The following is a 16,707-nucleotide window of genomic DNA, read 5'->3' as shown; positions in this document are numbered from 1 at the left end:
TTCTTGATACTTAATAATGCATAGAATTTTTTCTGTGATCCAAAAGTAAATCAAATGATAATTCAATTTTACTTACGCAATATTCAATCAAAACAGTAAAAATAATCAAATGGCCTAGAAAACAATGACCACATCACTTAACTAAAAGAAAATAACTGACCATTCAACCAGTCCACTCTAGAACGCAAGGTGCGCACGTAGTTAGACTCTAATGTGCCATCTGGGTTGTAGATGCTCAGTCGTGTGATGATAGGGTCGGACTTGATGAAATCTGTCACAGCTCCAGCAAACAAAGTGGGTACATTGCCAGGCACCCCTTTTTCTATTCAGAGAAAAGGTGTAAACTTGACTAACATAATCATAATTGTAATCAAACACAATGCGTTTACATATAATCATAATTGTTTTTACATGTTAATAGTTTACATAGAAATTTGTTCAACATTTTTTTAATGCAGACTATGTACCACATACAGATACACATGTAATTTTTCTATGCGAATTATAATCAAGGAAATGAATGTCCAATTTTTCAACCTGATTTGTGTAAGTACTGACCAACAAAAATGACAGTGGTGTTGTCCATAGGGTCATAAGGACAGAAGACACTTAAGTACTCACCAACAAAAATGACAGTGGTGTTGTCCATAGGATCATAAGGACAGAAGACACTTAAGTACTCACCAACAAAAATGACAGTGGTGTTGTCCATAGGATCATAAGGACAGAAGACACTTAAGTACTCACCAACAAAAATGACAGTGGTGTTGTCCATAGGATCATAAGGACAGAAGACACTTAAGTACTCACCAACAAAAATGACAGTGGTGTTGTCCATAGGGTCATAAGGACAGAAGACAAGTACTCACCAACAAAAATGACAGTGGTGTTGTCCATAGGGTCATAAGGACAGAAGACAAGTACTCACCAACAAAAATGACAGTGGTGTTGTCCATAGGGTCATAAGGACAGAAGACAAGTACTCACCAACAAAAATGACAGTGGTGTTGTCCATAGGGTCATAAGGACAGAAGACAAGTACTCACCAACAAAAATGACAGTGGTGTTGTCCATAGGGTCATAAGGACAGAAGACAAGTACTGACCAACAAAAATGACAGTGGTGTTGTCCATAGGGTCATAAGGACAGAAGACAAGTACTGACCAACAAAAATGACAGTGGTGTTGTCCATAGGGTCATAAGGACAGAAGACAAGTACTCACCAACAAAAATGACAGTGGTGTTGTCCATAGGGTCATAAGGACAGAAGCCAATACCAGACAAGTCTTGGTTATTCAGCTGTACAAACTTGTCATTCTCCAGCTAAACACAATCACAAGCACACAATCATTACAATTAAATCAATAAGACATTCATTTAAACTAAATTTTGAATGCATTAAAACTAAATCAATACTACAATTGTTAAACCTAAATCAGTAAGGTAATGTAATAAATAACAATTAATAAAACAAAAAAAATAAAGTATTAGTCAGGGCTATATTCTAGTTAGCTAACCCACAGTATTACAAATACTATAGAAGGTTATCATAAACAACTAATGAAGACTGCCCAGAGATCAGCTAACTCACCTTAAGATGATAGGCTGTAGGATGGAAGGCACCTGTGCCACACATATAAAACGTGTTGGGGACTGAGGTGTTTCTGACAATGTAGCGTATGTGGTTCTGGCATTCTGGCGTCTGAAATAAAAAATCAATCAATCTACCTGTAACTGTTGTTTACTTTGTGAAGAGGCCTACATACTCAATACAAGCAGCCATTAACAATAAACATTTTTAACACAAATATTTCATTCCAATTCTACTGATATAAAAAGAGAATCTGTTCAACTATGTAAAACCATTCTCATGCCTTAATAATTAATGATATTATAAATTGTTTTTCTGCAATAAAACTTTTGCAGATCAAATAAAATAAAAGGTTTTATAGCAAATTTAAACTCAAAGAATTGGAATGAGATAAAAAATTAATCTAAGGGTCTGGCTTTAAATTATATGTAAATTCATTAATTTAAATTTGATTGAGAAAAACATTAGATGGCAATTGGTTAATTGGCTAATTGATCAACTTACCTCCATCTTGCCATGGATTTTGCAGGTATAAATATTTTTAGTCAGGGGCTTGAACTCCTGGTTGATTCTCTGTAAAGTGATAGGGCAAACACATTCTTAGTTCAGTAGGAGTAACACGTTTTTAGTTCAATAGAAAAAAATCATTTTAGTTGACTAGTTTGGCAAATTAATCAACCTTACCAGCTAATTATTAGCATAATACATTTATGAATTGTTCTTTAATGTTTGCTGTGACATTAACATATGCTAAATGTTGTTTAAAATTACATACATGTTTAAAATTACATACATATTTGTGTTATTGTTTCTGACTTTTGTTAACTCAATAAAGATAATTACTTCTATTTCGAATTTTTGAAAATTTTATTTTAAAAGCATTTAGTTCTGTAAAGAGTTAAAACTATTATATATATATAGAGTTACTTACCTTTGATTTGTTTTCTATATTTTTTAAATAAAGGCCGATAATTCTATTCCTGTTGATTAAAAAAAAGGAATTCAGTATGTTGATTTAGAAATGACGTTACAAAAAAATCAACTTAAACATTACAATAAAATTACGCGTTTATAAAATATTTTATTTAAAAAAAACTTCTTAAAATAAAAATAAAATAAAAATTATATACTTGAAACCCCCGGTATTCCACACGTGCAACCATTCTACTTTGTTATCGCATCGCTTAGGATTGACGCATTACAACGACATTAAAAGGCACATTAACGGGCAAATACTCGCGTAAACGTTGGTTTAAATTTAGCAGACCCGGCGAATCTATCTCGTGTCAACCACCGTCCCTAACATCCGACCCGGAGTTCTCCAGATTAGCGTTATCGCACAACGCGTTAGGGTTAGCTATTAAACTATAACCCAGAGTTAACGTTTCATGACAAATGTCTTTCTGTTTGGCTTGGTAACCGAGCAGCGTATGCAAGTCCAAGTCGTTTCCCTACGGACTAATGTGTTTTCGATTGAGAGAAAAAAATAATAGCGCAATAAGCGGAAATGAAAAGCTACAGATACTCATGGAAACCACGGAGAACTAGATCTATAGATTGAGTTTTCAGTCACTTTTTTAAATCACAAAAAAACCAAAAGAGAATTTTGAAATTAAAAATGGTATAAATTCTGAAAATATAGTATCATCATGGGTATTGTAATATTTCTCATCTTACTCTAAAAGTCTAAAGAAAATACCCACGGGCATGTTCGTCTACCCCTCCATTAAGCAAAGATTGTAATTATAGCCAAAAGCATGTAAACTATACAACTAACAGGAGCTGAAAGGTAGTGGTATTTTAAAAACAAGTTAATAATAAACCGGGAGTGATCTCCCCTAAACTTTCTCGAATATTCTTATATAAAATAACAGGGGATGGGAACTCGGGCTATAGACATGATTTTTAATCCATTTTAAATACTTAAAGTTTTAAAAATAGAATAAAATCTCGTAGACAAATTAATTGCACACCAAGTGAACGCGAAATAAAAAAGCGCATAATAGTGCGCAATATTATTAGTACTTTTAAAATTTACATTAGTTTTTTGAGAAATCGGAAGTAGCGTAAATTATTACTTCCAGTCAACGGAAATTACTCAAAATTTAACAGAAGGTAGAGAATTAGATCTTTTACTTACATGTGAAATTTCATTTATCTATCTGAAATAGTACTCAAGTTATAGGCTTTTGAAAAATTCAAAGTAGGAAAAGTACCACTTCCGGTTATCGGAAATCGCTCAAAAGTTGATACGGATCTACGATTTTGATTAAATACTTATATATGAAATTTCATCAACCTAGCAGTAACGGTACTCAAGTTATCGTGTTTACACACGGACAGACACACAGACACACACACACACACACAGACATACGGACAAGATTGCAAAATTATGTTTTTCCGTATCAGTGAGGTGTAAAACGTCGAGATTTGTAAAAATCTCGATTTTTTTTTGCACGATTACAATACTTTCTCTATACTACGTATATACGAGAAAGTAAAAAGTCTAGTGACAATTTAAGCACAATTTCCTTATGTTATCCATAACAATTTTTAATTTTTAATTTTTTGTAAATATCATCCTATAAATATAAACTCCTACACGATGCTCAGTTTAAATCATCCGAGGCCTACACGATGCTCAGTTTAAATGTTCTTAATTAATTTTTTGTGACCGAACGAAAGGATATTTTTGAAAACTTTCTTCGGCAATATTGGTCTAAATTATGGCAGAAATCGATTGGTAAATGTTTCAAGTCGCTAAGTGGTCTGGTTGCCGAGATATGGAGCAAAAACTGCATTTGTTCGAGGTTTTTTGGCTTTTCCGGGAAATCCAGATAGGAATTCCGGGAATTTTTTTGGCCCACAATCATCCTTGGAACTTGCTTAACATTTTTGCTTTGGAACTAGTCATCGATATTGCTTCGTTGAGGAGGAGATACGACTTAAAGCTGCGGACACACATCCATCCATCCATCCATCCATCCCTCCACGAGTTAATAAACGCAATTCTCCAGAATGGAAATTGCGCTAAAAATGAGAGTAGGCACTAGAGAAACTAATAGAATAGCAGAGAAGGGTAGGGGCGGGAGTAGAGCGTGAGAACCTGTTGCTTCAGGAGGTCCGACTCTATCACAGTCACAGCCTAGAGAGTCGGGGAGATGAGGGGAAGATGGGGTGACTTTCTGATAGAGGCAAGACAGTTGATAGCTTTCTGATGGAGAGGCAAGACAGTTGATGGCGTTCTGATGGAGAGGTGAGACAGTTGATGGCTTTCTGATGGAGAGGCAAGACAGTTGATGGCTTTCTGATGGAGAGGCAAGACAGTTGATCGCGTTCTGATGGAGAGGCGAGACAGTTGATGGCTTTCTGATGGAGAGGCAAGACAGTTGATGGCTTTCTGATGGAGAGGCAAGACAGTTGATGGCTTTCTGATGGAGAGGTGAGACAGTTGATGGCTTTCTGATGGAGAGGCAAGACAGTTGATGGCTTTCTGATGGAGAGGCAAGACAGTTGATGGCTTTCTGATGGAGAGGCAAGACAGTTGATGGCTTTCTGATGGAGAGGTGAGACAGTTGATGGCTTTCTGATGGAGAGGCAAGACAGTTGATGGCTTTCTGATGGAGAGGTGAGACACTTGATGGCTTTCTGATGGAGAGGCGAGACAGTTGATGGCTTTCTGATGGAGAGGTGAGACACTTGATGGCTTTCTGATGGAGAGGCAAGACAGTTGATGGCTTTCTGATGGAGAGGTGAGACAGTTGATGGCTTTCTGATGGAGAGGTGAGACACTTTATGGCTTTCTGATGGAGAGGCAAGACAGTTGATGGCTTTCTGATGGAGAGGTGAGACAGTTGATGGCTTTCTGATGGAGAGGTGAGACAGTTGATGGCTTTCTGATGGAGAGGCAAGACAGTTGATGGCTTTCTGATGGAGAGGTGAGACAGTTGATGGCTTTCTGATGGAGAGGCAAGACAGTTGATGGCTTTCTGATGGAGAGGTGAGACAGTTGATGGCTTTCTGATGGAGAGGCAAGACAGTTGATGTCTTTCTGATGGAGAGGTGAGACAGTTGATGGCTTTCTGATGGAGAGGCAAGACAGTTGATGGCTTTCTGATGGAGAGGCGAGACAGTTGATGGCTTTCTGATGGAGAGGCAAGACAGTTGATGGCTTTCTGATGGAGAGGCAAGACAGTTGATGGCTTTCTGATGGAGAGGCAAGACAGTTGATGGCTTTCTGATGGAGAGGCAAGACAGTTGATGGCTTTCTGATGGAGAGGCAAGACAGTTGATGGCTTTCTGATGGAGAGGCAAGACAGTTGATGGCTTTCTGATGCACCGGAAACTCCAACATTTAAAAAATGGCTGTATGTGGTGCTGAAAGTGGTAACCAAAGCAACCCTACATCTGTGCCCATCTCACTTTTATCATTTTGGTTGATCTTTGTTGAGTGGGTGTATGTTTGCTGTTTTGCTAGTTTTTTTTAGCATGACAACACAAGCAAGCTAAGTCTAGCTGTTTAATGAAACCATATTCGTTAACACAATTTTTGTCTCTCAGATTTCAAACGATAGTGTTTGCCTTGCCTTTAACTCTAAGCCTAGCCCACAATATGACATGAAAAAAACCTTAAGCCACCTACATCCTGTCTTCAAGAGAGAAGCACGCGAGTACAGTTTTGTTTACATAAACTTTAAAAAATACAAGTGCATCACACGAAACGAAATTTATGCTGTAAAAAAACGCCGATGTTTTGGTTGATATAAAAACCGGGTTACACCGTTTGTTTCCCACACACTGCATGCATGCAAGTCGAGATATCTTAGCCACTACGTTCACATTGTGCTGACGTGTACATAATATGAAATGTTTATGTGTACGTGCTGTGTACTGACACGATTTCCTAATATGCGAACATATTGTTTACTGACATGATAATGCGTGTAATATATGTACTGACACGATGATGCTTCTAATGTGTACGTATTGTGCACTGATACGATAATGCTTGTAATATGTGTACATATAGTGTACTGACAGGATAATGCGTGTAATATGTGTACATGTGTATAGACAGGGTAATGCTTGTAATATGTGTACTGAAATGATGATGATTCTAATATGTGTACGTGTTGTGTACTTGCTGTGTACATGACACGACGATGCTTCTAATGTATGTAGTGTTACTTAACATTTCGTGTACACAAAAACTACAAAAAAATAGGCCAGCAGAAGTATGTACCAACACGGATGGTAAGATTAGCAACTCTAATCAATCAAACAATCAAACAGACGCTCCCATTGGTTTTTGATTACCCCCCCCCCCCACAGTTAGGTGACTACTGAAGCACACTCCCCCACATTTAGGTGACTACTGACCCACACTCCCCCCACATTTAGGTGACTACTGACCCACACCCCCCCCCCCCCACATTTAGGTGACTACTGGAGCACACAGCTAAGCTTGAGTAAGTCGATAATGACAAATGTCCGCTCCAACACAGAGGTTCAGCAACGATCACGTCAGTACAGCTATGTTCACGTCGGTGCACCAGAGATCACGCCAGTACATCAGTGATCACGTCAGTACATCAGAGGTCACGTCAGTACATCAGTGATCACGTCAGTACAGCAGTGGTCACGTCAGTACATCAGTGATCACGTCAGTACATCAGTGATCACGTAAGTACAGCAGTGATCACGTCAGTGCATCAGTGATCACGTCAGTGCTATTGAACACACTAGGCTAGGGTCAGTGGTGGGGATGAGATACTAGTACAACAGGGAAGGGGAGTAAATAGTAAATTATAGTCTTTTTCACGAGAAAGCACATCATCATTACGTCATCAGCACGTCCTTGTCACACAGCAGCAGCTTCGATACTCTTGGTATGGAATCGATTATTTAAAAAAAAAACGCCGTTTGATGGGTGTGAGAATAAAAGACAAGGGAAGAGTGTGTTCAGGGATACCGGCTAATGATTTAACCCCCATTCAATAGTCTCCGGTTTTTTTCCCCCTCTCTCCTCCACGTCGCAAATCAATTCCAGCCATGAAAGGGGTCAGTACTTGACCCTGTCCCCCTCCCGCGTGACGGCCGCCCCAAGAAGCACTTCAACTTTTATTGCTGTTTGATAAGGTCTGGGTCTCACTGCCCAGGGCCAGGCTCAGCCGTCCTCACCCAGTGGACAATTGCCAGCAATTTCGCTGTGTTTCAGACGTAATTTTTAGACCCACCCTTCCATCGGCGCACAATCAGAAAGAACGCGCTTAACAGGGTCCTCCCTACGCTGAGGGTGAGTCCATTTTAACTGAGGGGGTGGGTGGACGAGGGGGGGGGGGTGGATTAAAGAAAGAAGAAATGAAAATAAATTGTTTGTTCTTTTTTTTCTGCTGTGTTGGTTATCTGTCTGTTATATAGTCTGCTTAGTTGATTGTCTGTTATTTAGTCTGCCTAGTGTATTGTCTGTCTGTTATTTAGTCTGCTGGGTTGTCTGTCTGTTATTTAGTCTGCTGGGTTGATTGTCTGTCTGTTATTTAGTCTGCTATGTAAATCTAATAAGAACATAAGTCCGGAAGAAGATGGTGTTTGTGATTGTGTGTGAGTGTGTGTGGGGTGGGGGGTGTATGTGTGTATCGAAGGGGGGGGGAGGTGCTAAGAAAAGAATAAAATTACTATGCAGAGTTTGCGAATAGAATCATAATAAAACGCCGTTTTGTAAAAAAAAAAAAAAAAAAAACCCGGCTGTATTTAAAATAATTTCTTGCTTACATTTCTTAAACTCTCCAGCGATGTGTACATTTTTATCAAACACCAAGAAAAAAAAAACCGCTGTGTTTATTTACTTGAATCATCTGCACGGACGGTGCCCAAGAAGAAATACACCATTATTCAAGTTATCAGAGGACCGGTGTAAGACACGGAGGCCAGGGAGAAGTCCGGGGCTTGGAGAAAGTTCCAGCTCCAGCTAGGGGGCATAATGCTGCATGATGTATTCTCATGCACGCGCGGTCTGATGTGCTGGTGAGCACGACTTATCAGCGGACATCTTAGCCGTGTGTGCGTCAGCAAAAGGTGAAACAAAATAATAAAATGGAGGATTAATTTTATTTTAACCCTCGATGGACGTATGTTGAACTCTGCTTCACCTAACGTACAGATATGGGAGTGTTGTAAATGTACATTTGACGGGAGTTTAATGTGCAGGATAAGATAAAACTTGCAATATTTCGTACGTGAGATTTGCTTTTCACACGCATAAAAAAGGTTGACAGTAAGATTACGAAATAGGACCAGATTCCGTTTCTTTTAAAAGCATACCTGTTAGTATAAATTTGTGGTGGCCTAAAGTGAGGAACAAACAACTGAAAGAAATGGCGTCAGTAGTCGGATGTCACGCAGTGCTGTAACTGCTGACGTCCATACCCCCCCCTTTTTTTTTTTCAAACAATTTTGTATTTTAGTTTGGTATCACCCCTCTCCCTATTATTTTATTATTTTAACTACATAAAACTTACTTATGGCAGTAATTATTTTTACGATCTTACATGCCCCTAAATACTAAATAGTGTTACTCAGTGTAGACCACACACCCCGTCCCCCTTTTTGACATTACTATGTTAATTTTTAATTAAGTTTTTAAAGGAATAAAGAAAAATACCTGCCCTATTTCCCCATCAACTGTTAACCACCTACTTTTGAGAGGCCATATTCTTACCTTCTAGTTCAAGCTCAATTAAAAACAAAGATTTGAAATAAGATTTGCAGCGTTGCTCTCCCATATTACAGTCACGTTTGATACAACATGAAAAGGGGAAGTAAGAAGTAAAGGACCAGAGGGATAGGGCTAATAAAAAAAAATGTTACGTGAAAATGATTTTTAAAAAAAATGGGAATTCAATAATTCTAAAGTATTGGAGGCATTCTCCTAAAATAAAGAGTTCTTCATATTAAAAAAGTTTTAAGGCTAGCCCTTTTCATTTCTAAAAAAATTGAATCAATCATTTCCTACTCCATACTAGAGGCCCAGAGTGTGATTTGGTTTTGATCCGGAGGCTTCCTATAAGAGATGTTTTTATAAAGAGGGCTAAGGAGACAGCTCTTCTTCTGCTACCGGAGGGAATAGGACCCCCCCCCCTCATCGCCTGCTCCTCCAACAGTCTTCTGCGCCCTGAGGGGACAGAACTGCGAATTTTCAATTGACCCGATGACTAATGCTGATTGCAACATGCGCGGCCGGAGACAGCAAGTGTCAATAGCGTCCCGGGGAGGTGTTGAGATGGGGGTGGAGGGAGGGAGGGGGGGGTACATATCTCCACTGTCTTTCAACCGGCATTGACTGATACTGTTTTAAGTGAAATTCCGGTTAGCCGGAACTGGTTGACACTATTCGGAAAGTTCCGGGTACATATCTCCACTGTCTTTCAACCGGCTTTGACTGGTGAAATTCCGGTTAGCCGGCTTTGGTTGACCCCGTTGTTTTAAATATTCCGGTTAGCCAAAGCAGATTACACATCTTGTAGGCTAGTGGGACCGTTTGAAAACAGTTTTTTTTTTCAGGAAAAAATACATTTTTTGACCAAATTACACAGATAGCTCACCCACTCTCCGGGTTAAAATGGTGGACATAGGCTAATGGGACAGATGGGTAGGGCGAGATGTAGGTTTGATTAGAGTTAACTAGTTATACAACCTACCCAAATACATTCACATTTAAAGTTAACATGGTGAGAATTGAGATGATAACAGCAGAGCAACACTAATTTGTGACTAATGAATACAAATATATTTCACAAGTAGTGCGATACTTTCATGAATTTAAACGAAGATAACTTTTCGCACTCAAAGTTCCAAATCTTGCAGACAGTAGACGTCAACGTGAAAACATTTTATACTGTAAGCCAGCCATTTGTTGATCTGCAATCTAGATGTGTCGAACGTACGTGAATAAAGTATTCATAGCCGCCGCCCTATCTTACATCACTAAACGCGTGTCTAGCTCCCAACAAAATATAAAAACAATTCCCATAAACACTGGATACAAAGACAACTAACAAATCCAGGCCCCAAAATCTTGCAACATTATTTCTTATTTCTGTCTGTATCACCCCCTCCCCCACCCCAACCCCCCCCTCCCCCCCCCCCCCCCCCACCCACGTTCACCAAACACAGTAAAACAAGTAAAAAAAAAATAGAACTCTTGATTCCGTCACACAGCCCAAGCAATTTCTGACAATTTTCTCATCAGCAAGCAAGCAAAGGGAGGCTACTGGCCCTGAAATCACGATCAAGTAGAGATGCTGATCGTCTGATTCAATATCGGCCCGGGAAAACATCTAAAGCAATCACTATTCATGAGTTCTAAATCTCGCTCCGTTGACATAGGCGTGCCGGGAAGATTTCAAGCTTCAGGGCTTGTAATATAAAATGAAAAAAAAAAAATTGAAATGTTTTTTACGTCCTTATCGAAAGCAGACGCCCTTTTCTTGTATAAATAAACCCAAGCTTACGCAAAACCAGCACGTTTTGGAGTACCGCGATGCCGGGTTTATAATTGTTGCCTCGATTTGGGTCTGGCAGAGAACCTTGACCGACGGGTCTCGAGCGCTTCCGCTGCTGTCAAATTTATCCATGTCAATCTAACACGGCTCTGGCACGTCTACCTCCGATTGCATGCCCGGGACCTGTTGTCGTTTGATTTGTTTCACGTGATCTACGCCCAGCCAATCGGGAGCTTGGCATTTTTACAGCGCCATCCCGAACATCAACCATCATCAATATTCCAATCCGTCAAACCAGGTTTTTTTTTATCCCCTTGTTTAAGATTCGTGCAAAGCCACAAAATGAAGGGAGATAATCACGGAAAAAATATACCACGAGACAATAATGCGATCCCCGAGTCGGTGTGTATCTTTTTAAATTATTATTTGATCGTCGTCGTGTCTCGTTTAATTTGGGAACCCTAGCGTTGATGAACAATGAGATGAGAACAAAAAAAAAACTTGTCTTACAAAAACCTGGCTAAATTACATGTGGCAGGCTATCCCCCAGCGGGCTAAAGATGGCCAAGTACACATTATCAGCTACAGATGGCCAAGTACACATTATCAGCTACAGATGGCAAAGTACACATTATCAGCTACAGATGGCCAAGTACACATTATCAGCTACAGATGAAGTGTATATTCAACGTGATAGGAACTATGCAAGCACCAATATCCGCGTTGATCTATTGAAGCAATGCAAGCACCAATATTCGCGTTGATCTATTGAAGCAATGCAAGCACCAATATTCGCGTTGATCTATCGAAGCAATGCACGCACCAATATTCGTGTAGATAGATCTATATTGAAACAATGCAACCATCGAGTTGGATCTATTAAAACACACCAAGGTTGAGCTAATGAATCAATGTAAGCATCAATATTTGTGTTTCTATAGAAACAACATACAAATACCAATAGTGAGGAAGTATGAGGTTAAAAACCAGAGTTTATTTCTGACATTTCGCTTCAAGGGGGGGGGGGGGGAGTATTAAAATATCCTTAGGGTTAGGGGTGGGGACTTACATGGGACAGCCACATAGTGTATATGTACTCACATGCAAGACAGTATCAACAGCAACAAAAACAAGCTAAGCCAATGTGCCCAGCTTTATGTTGAACAGTGTAGTCTTGATACTAGTATTAAACACAATAAGTCTAAACACGTTAAATATTTTTAAAATGAAAGATAATCCTGTTTGCAAACACTAACACATATTTTGACCACTGTAAACCAAGTCTAACACTAAAACAGTCCATCCATTACAGATGCACAACAACTAGGGGGTTTACCGTATCAGACCGTCAAAGAATTGGAATTACTATCTCACATCTCGATACTCATTAAAAAAAGACCACCCCCTCAACCCCAACTCCGCACACTTCCATTCCCCCCACTGAGACTTTAAAAAAAAACCTCCATCTAAAAATGCTCAATAGAGTTGAAGACGAGTCGATTCCAATCTTAAATTCTCTCCCTTTCTCCAAATCTTGACGGCCAAGACAGGCTCATTTCTACCAATTTCAGGTACTTCTGCGTGGTTTCATCCGTGTTACAGTCAGAGGGCCAGTAATACATCAACACACCCAGCACAGTTAGAGCTGGGCCACAGTTACAGCCGGGCCACAGTTAGGGCTGGGCCACAGTTACAGCCGGGCCACAGTTAGGGCTGAGCCACACTCAGGGCTGGGCCACAATTAGGACTGGGCCACGATTAGAGCCGGGCTAAAGCTACAGCTGGGCTACAGTTACAGCTGGGCCACAGTTGGGACTGGGCCACAGTTACAGATGGGCCAATGTTTGGGGCCGGGCCACATTTTGTAAAGCGCCGCAAAAGATCAAGGACCCTGGTAAGATACCATCAAACAAATTCGCCAGGGCAAAAACAAAAGTGTGCATCAATCTCTCGCCACATCAAGTAAAGTCCTACGTTCTCCGTTTTTAATTTATTTTGGAACCCATGTTTATAATTTTAAAATAGAATGAAATATAACAAAAATATAATATCAAAGAGCAAAAGTATAGTACTTTTATTTCAATTAAAAAAAAACAACAACCTATCAGCTCAAAAAGCATTTGAAAAAACAAGTTGATAAATTCAAAATATCGTAGATGTAGGTCTAATTGCTTCGTAAAATAAGTTTCTAGATCTGCCAGATCATATTAACTATTATAAACTTTCCAAAAAAAATCAAATTGAGCCAAAACTAGTTGATGAGTACAGCAAATCAAGCCAATGTAACATTTCTTCCACATTTAAAGGCAGATGTGATGCCCGCTTTTCTAACTATCTGAGATCCAAGTCAAAATGAATATAAGCAGTTACGTCCCCTTTTCCATAACCTGCCATTAATTTTACAATCTTGGGAAGTTTATTAAAAACAATGAAGACGGCTTTATTCCTACAAACGTGAACAACGTTACACGGGAGAGGAGGGGGGGGCGGTTTCACTTTTTGTTTTTAATTTAATTTTATATTTTTGGGTTACGAATGTAAGTTCTGTAATACCAACATACACACAAAACAACCCCACTCTTATCGCCCCCCATGCACACAAAACGGCCCCTGACCCACGTCCCTTTAACTTTTCCCCTCTGACCTTTTATCTCAGCTGCGAATATAATTTCCTATCTATCCCCGCTGCACATTTGTGGCATGGGGGGAGGGGAGGGTTCGATACAGCGCCATCTCGTGGGAATCAGGTTGTCAGTGCCACTTAACACGGCCCGGCCCTCGAGTAGCCTTTATCGTGTTACCTTGCTGCTATCTCGTACGTGCACCACCGCTGCATTTAGCAACTCACAAAGAAATAATGCGGAAAATATTATCCATCTGTCTCGTATTATTATTTCTCTGCGTTAGTTTAACCACAAAGGTCACTGTTCTATAAATAGAACACCAAGTTCGGGAATTTCCGAATAAAAAAAGAGAGAAAATGTGGACTGGAAAAAAAGCGGACTAGTCTTTGTTTTGGGAATTGTTAAAATCCAATGAGCAGAATGATGGCGGCGAACATCGATCTTGTGAGTTAATATTCGGGGCGTGATCTCATTTACTAATAATAAACACAAGGACCGTGTACTCAATATTTTTTTTCTTCTATAGATGAGTTTTTTTTTAATTTATTTGTAATCAGCACTTAACACTCAACCACATTATGCTTTTAACCCCCCCCCCCCACCCCGCCACTCCCAACACGGCAACTTAATTAACGAAGCCTTTTGCTACTTGGTTTGACAAATATCGTCCGGACATGGAACGGCGTGCTGTTTTAACAAAGGAAATATCCGTTTATCCCATTTGTTAAACCCAGAGGGGAAAAAAACAAAGCGCAATTTACTTTCCGACAGGCGCCCTCTGGCCGCCTCCCAGTTTGCCCCCCGACGCCATTTGCATTTAAATTGATCCCGGCTCCGCGCCAATCCCCCTCGTCTGCTGCTACATCCGCCGGGGTGATTGTGTTCTAATTAACCGCTTGACACAAGCAAAGTCGCTCTAATTAAAATTTGAGCAATGCGATTTCGAGTAGTTTAAATGGCACACAATTTATCTTTGAACGGGGGGCGACACTAAGATAAGAAATTTACATGAACGTTGTATTTTATTTTTATGTCGGCGAAGACCACTGGTCGAAACATGTGTGTTGTTTTTCTTAACATTTATTTTCAAAAGTCTACGAATAAATAAGCAGCTTAGAACCAATCGATCTGAGACCCACCAGCATGAGGCACCGACCCGAGGCCCACCGACCCGAGGTATTTAACGACCCGGGGCCCACCAGCATGAGGCACCAACCCAAGGCCCACCCACAACTCATCGACCCGGGGAGCAGCGACGGTATTTAACGACCCGGGGCCCACCAACAGAATTACTCGACCTGTGGCCCATTGCCTGGGGCCATAAAGTATAACATGGCCCCGCAGATTTACTTTCAACTTGTTGAATTCATTGTAAAAGAAACTGCACTGTGTAACAGTTACCAAGCATATTTTTGGTTAACAGTTTCCTAGCTCAAAATGTTGTTCCAAATAGCCTACTCAACTAAGTGTTTAATGTAAAATGTAAAAAACATAAGTAAAATAAGTTGACAGGTTATACGGTGCACGTCATTATCTAACACAAATCGGTCAGAGAAAGAGAGAAAAAAAACCCCGAGATTTCAATGAAATAAAAACTTGAAGCTTTAAACTAGGAAACCAAAGATGTAAGGAATGTAATGGGAAAATATACTTAACCCTCTCATGGGACGACCCACGCACCCCTCACACCCCCTTAACACTCTTATGAGACGACCCACGCACCCCTCACACCCCCTTAACACTCTCATGGGACAACTCACACACCCCTCACGCCCCCTTAACCCTCTCATGAGACGACCCACGCACCCCTCACACCCCCTCCTCCCACCACGTTTACGCCTTTATAACAAGCTACTTAGGTACGTTTATAAAATGCCAAAACCAGTCTGGCACTGAGCAATGGCCTTGACATTGAAAAATCACCACTTCCATAAAGTTTGTGCCTCCTGATACCGCACGTTAGAGAAGAAAGCGCACGTCCGCGAGATACGTTCTGCTTTCCTTATCGTGTTTCACTGGTGCACAACATTACGTCAAAAATTTGACTGGAGTTTTTTTTTTTTTTTTTTTTCAACTTTTTTTTTTTACTTCACACCCACGAATGAATTTAAAAAAAAAAAATCCTAAACACAGGAAATTCGGTTAAAAAAATTATAATACCAAAAACAAACTTCTAGAGTTCGACTTACCAAAAAAATAAACATTTTTGTTGAGAGCAGGGAATAAAAATTGAAGGAAATTTTTTTTACAGCAGAAGATATAGGCTAGTACTCGGGACAGTAGGAATTGCGAGTTATTTGATTGTGGAGGTGGGAGCTGGGTGGGGGTGGTGTGTGTGTGTGGGGGGGGGGGGGGGGGGAGAACCAAAGGAAGTTTAAAATTAGAGCTTCAATTCTCAGTTGCCGATGAAGTGGATGGTCAAACACTCGTCACGATTTAATTAAATCTGCTCTAAAACAAGCGCCAATACAAATAAATCACGTCCATGGGAATGGTATAAGTTTTAGTAATTCCAACACTGTTTAGAGTTACCTTACACAGACAACACGACTTCGATTCAAATATCGACTACAACTGATTCCCTATTCATTAAAAAAATATCACCCAACACTTAAAAATTCTGGAAACGCTGAGCCTACGAAATGTGAACTTCCTTATTAGACATAGCATGTAATTTCAGTCACAAGCTAATATTTGAGAAGTTAATTTGTTAAGTCTGCTCAGTCACTTAAGATTGATTTGGAGAAGACAAAAAGTATTTTAAATCAGTAAGATAATGCTATGATTATGGAGACTTACTAAATGTGATTAGCTTCATGTTTATCTTTAACAACAACAAAAAAATGTCAGTAAAATGCTGTTGATTGAGTTTAGTGTAGCTCGGCCACTCATTAAAAATAATTTGGTTAATGAAATACTCATTTGTAAAACATATTTATCGTGGGGTCGACATGGTTGGGTCGGTAAAGTTAATGGCTACTTAACCGAA

The 16,707-nt window shown here is 39.8% G+C and overlaps 1 protein-coding gene across 2 annotated transcripts in view; it reads right to left on the bottom strand.

The window, feature by feature from the left end:
• LOC131936784 (semaphorin-2A) overlaps window positions 1-16,707 on the bottom strand; it is a 136,506-nt gene that overhangs the window by 10,140 nt on the left and 109,659 nt on the right. For both annotated transcript variants that reach the window (XM_059293849.1, XM_059293848.1), the window contains exons 5-9: window positions 2,523-2,571; window positions 2,096-2,164; window positions 1,592-1,702; window positions 1,224-1,323; window positions 161-322 (exon numbers count right to left, since the gene is read on the bottom strand). In XM_059293849.1, the coding sequence (XP_059149832.1) occupies window positions 161-322; window positions 1,224-1,323; window positions 1,592-1,702; window positions 2,096-2,164; window positions 2,523-2,571 (491 nt within the window). The remainder of the gene's footprint in view (window positions 1-160; window positions 323-1,223; window positions 1,324-1,591; window positions 1,703-2,095; window positions 2,165-2,522; window positions 2,572-16,707) is intronic.

Source organism: Physella acuta, unplaced genomic scaffold, assembly GCF_028476545.2.
Source record: "Physella acuta isolate Inbredline_101_S28 unplaced genomic scaffold, ASM2847654v3 ptg000187l, whole genome shotgun sequence".
Lineage (NCBI taxonomy): Eukaryota > Metazoa > Mollusca > Gastropoda > Physidae > Physella > Physella acuta.
Note: the sequence above shows the minus strand (reverse complement) of the source record. Positions and strands in the feature narration are given on the sequence as shown.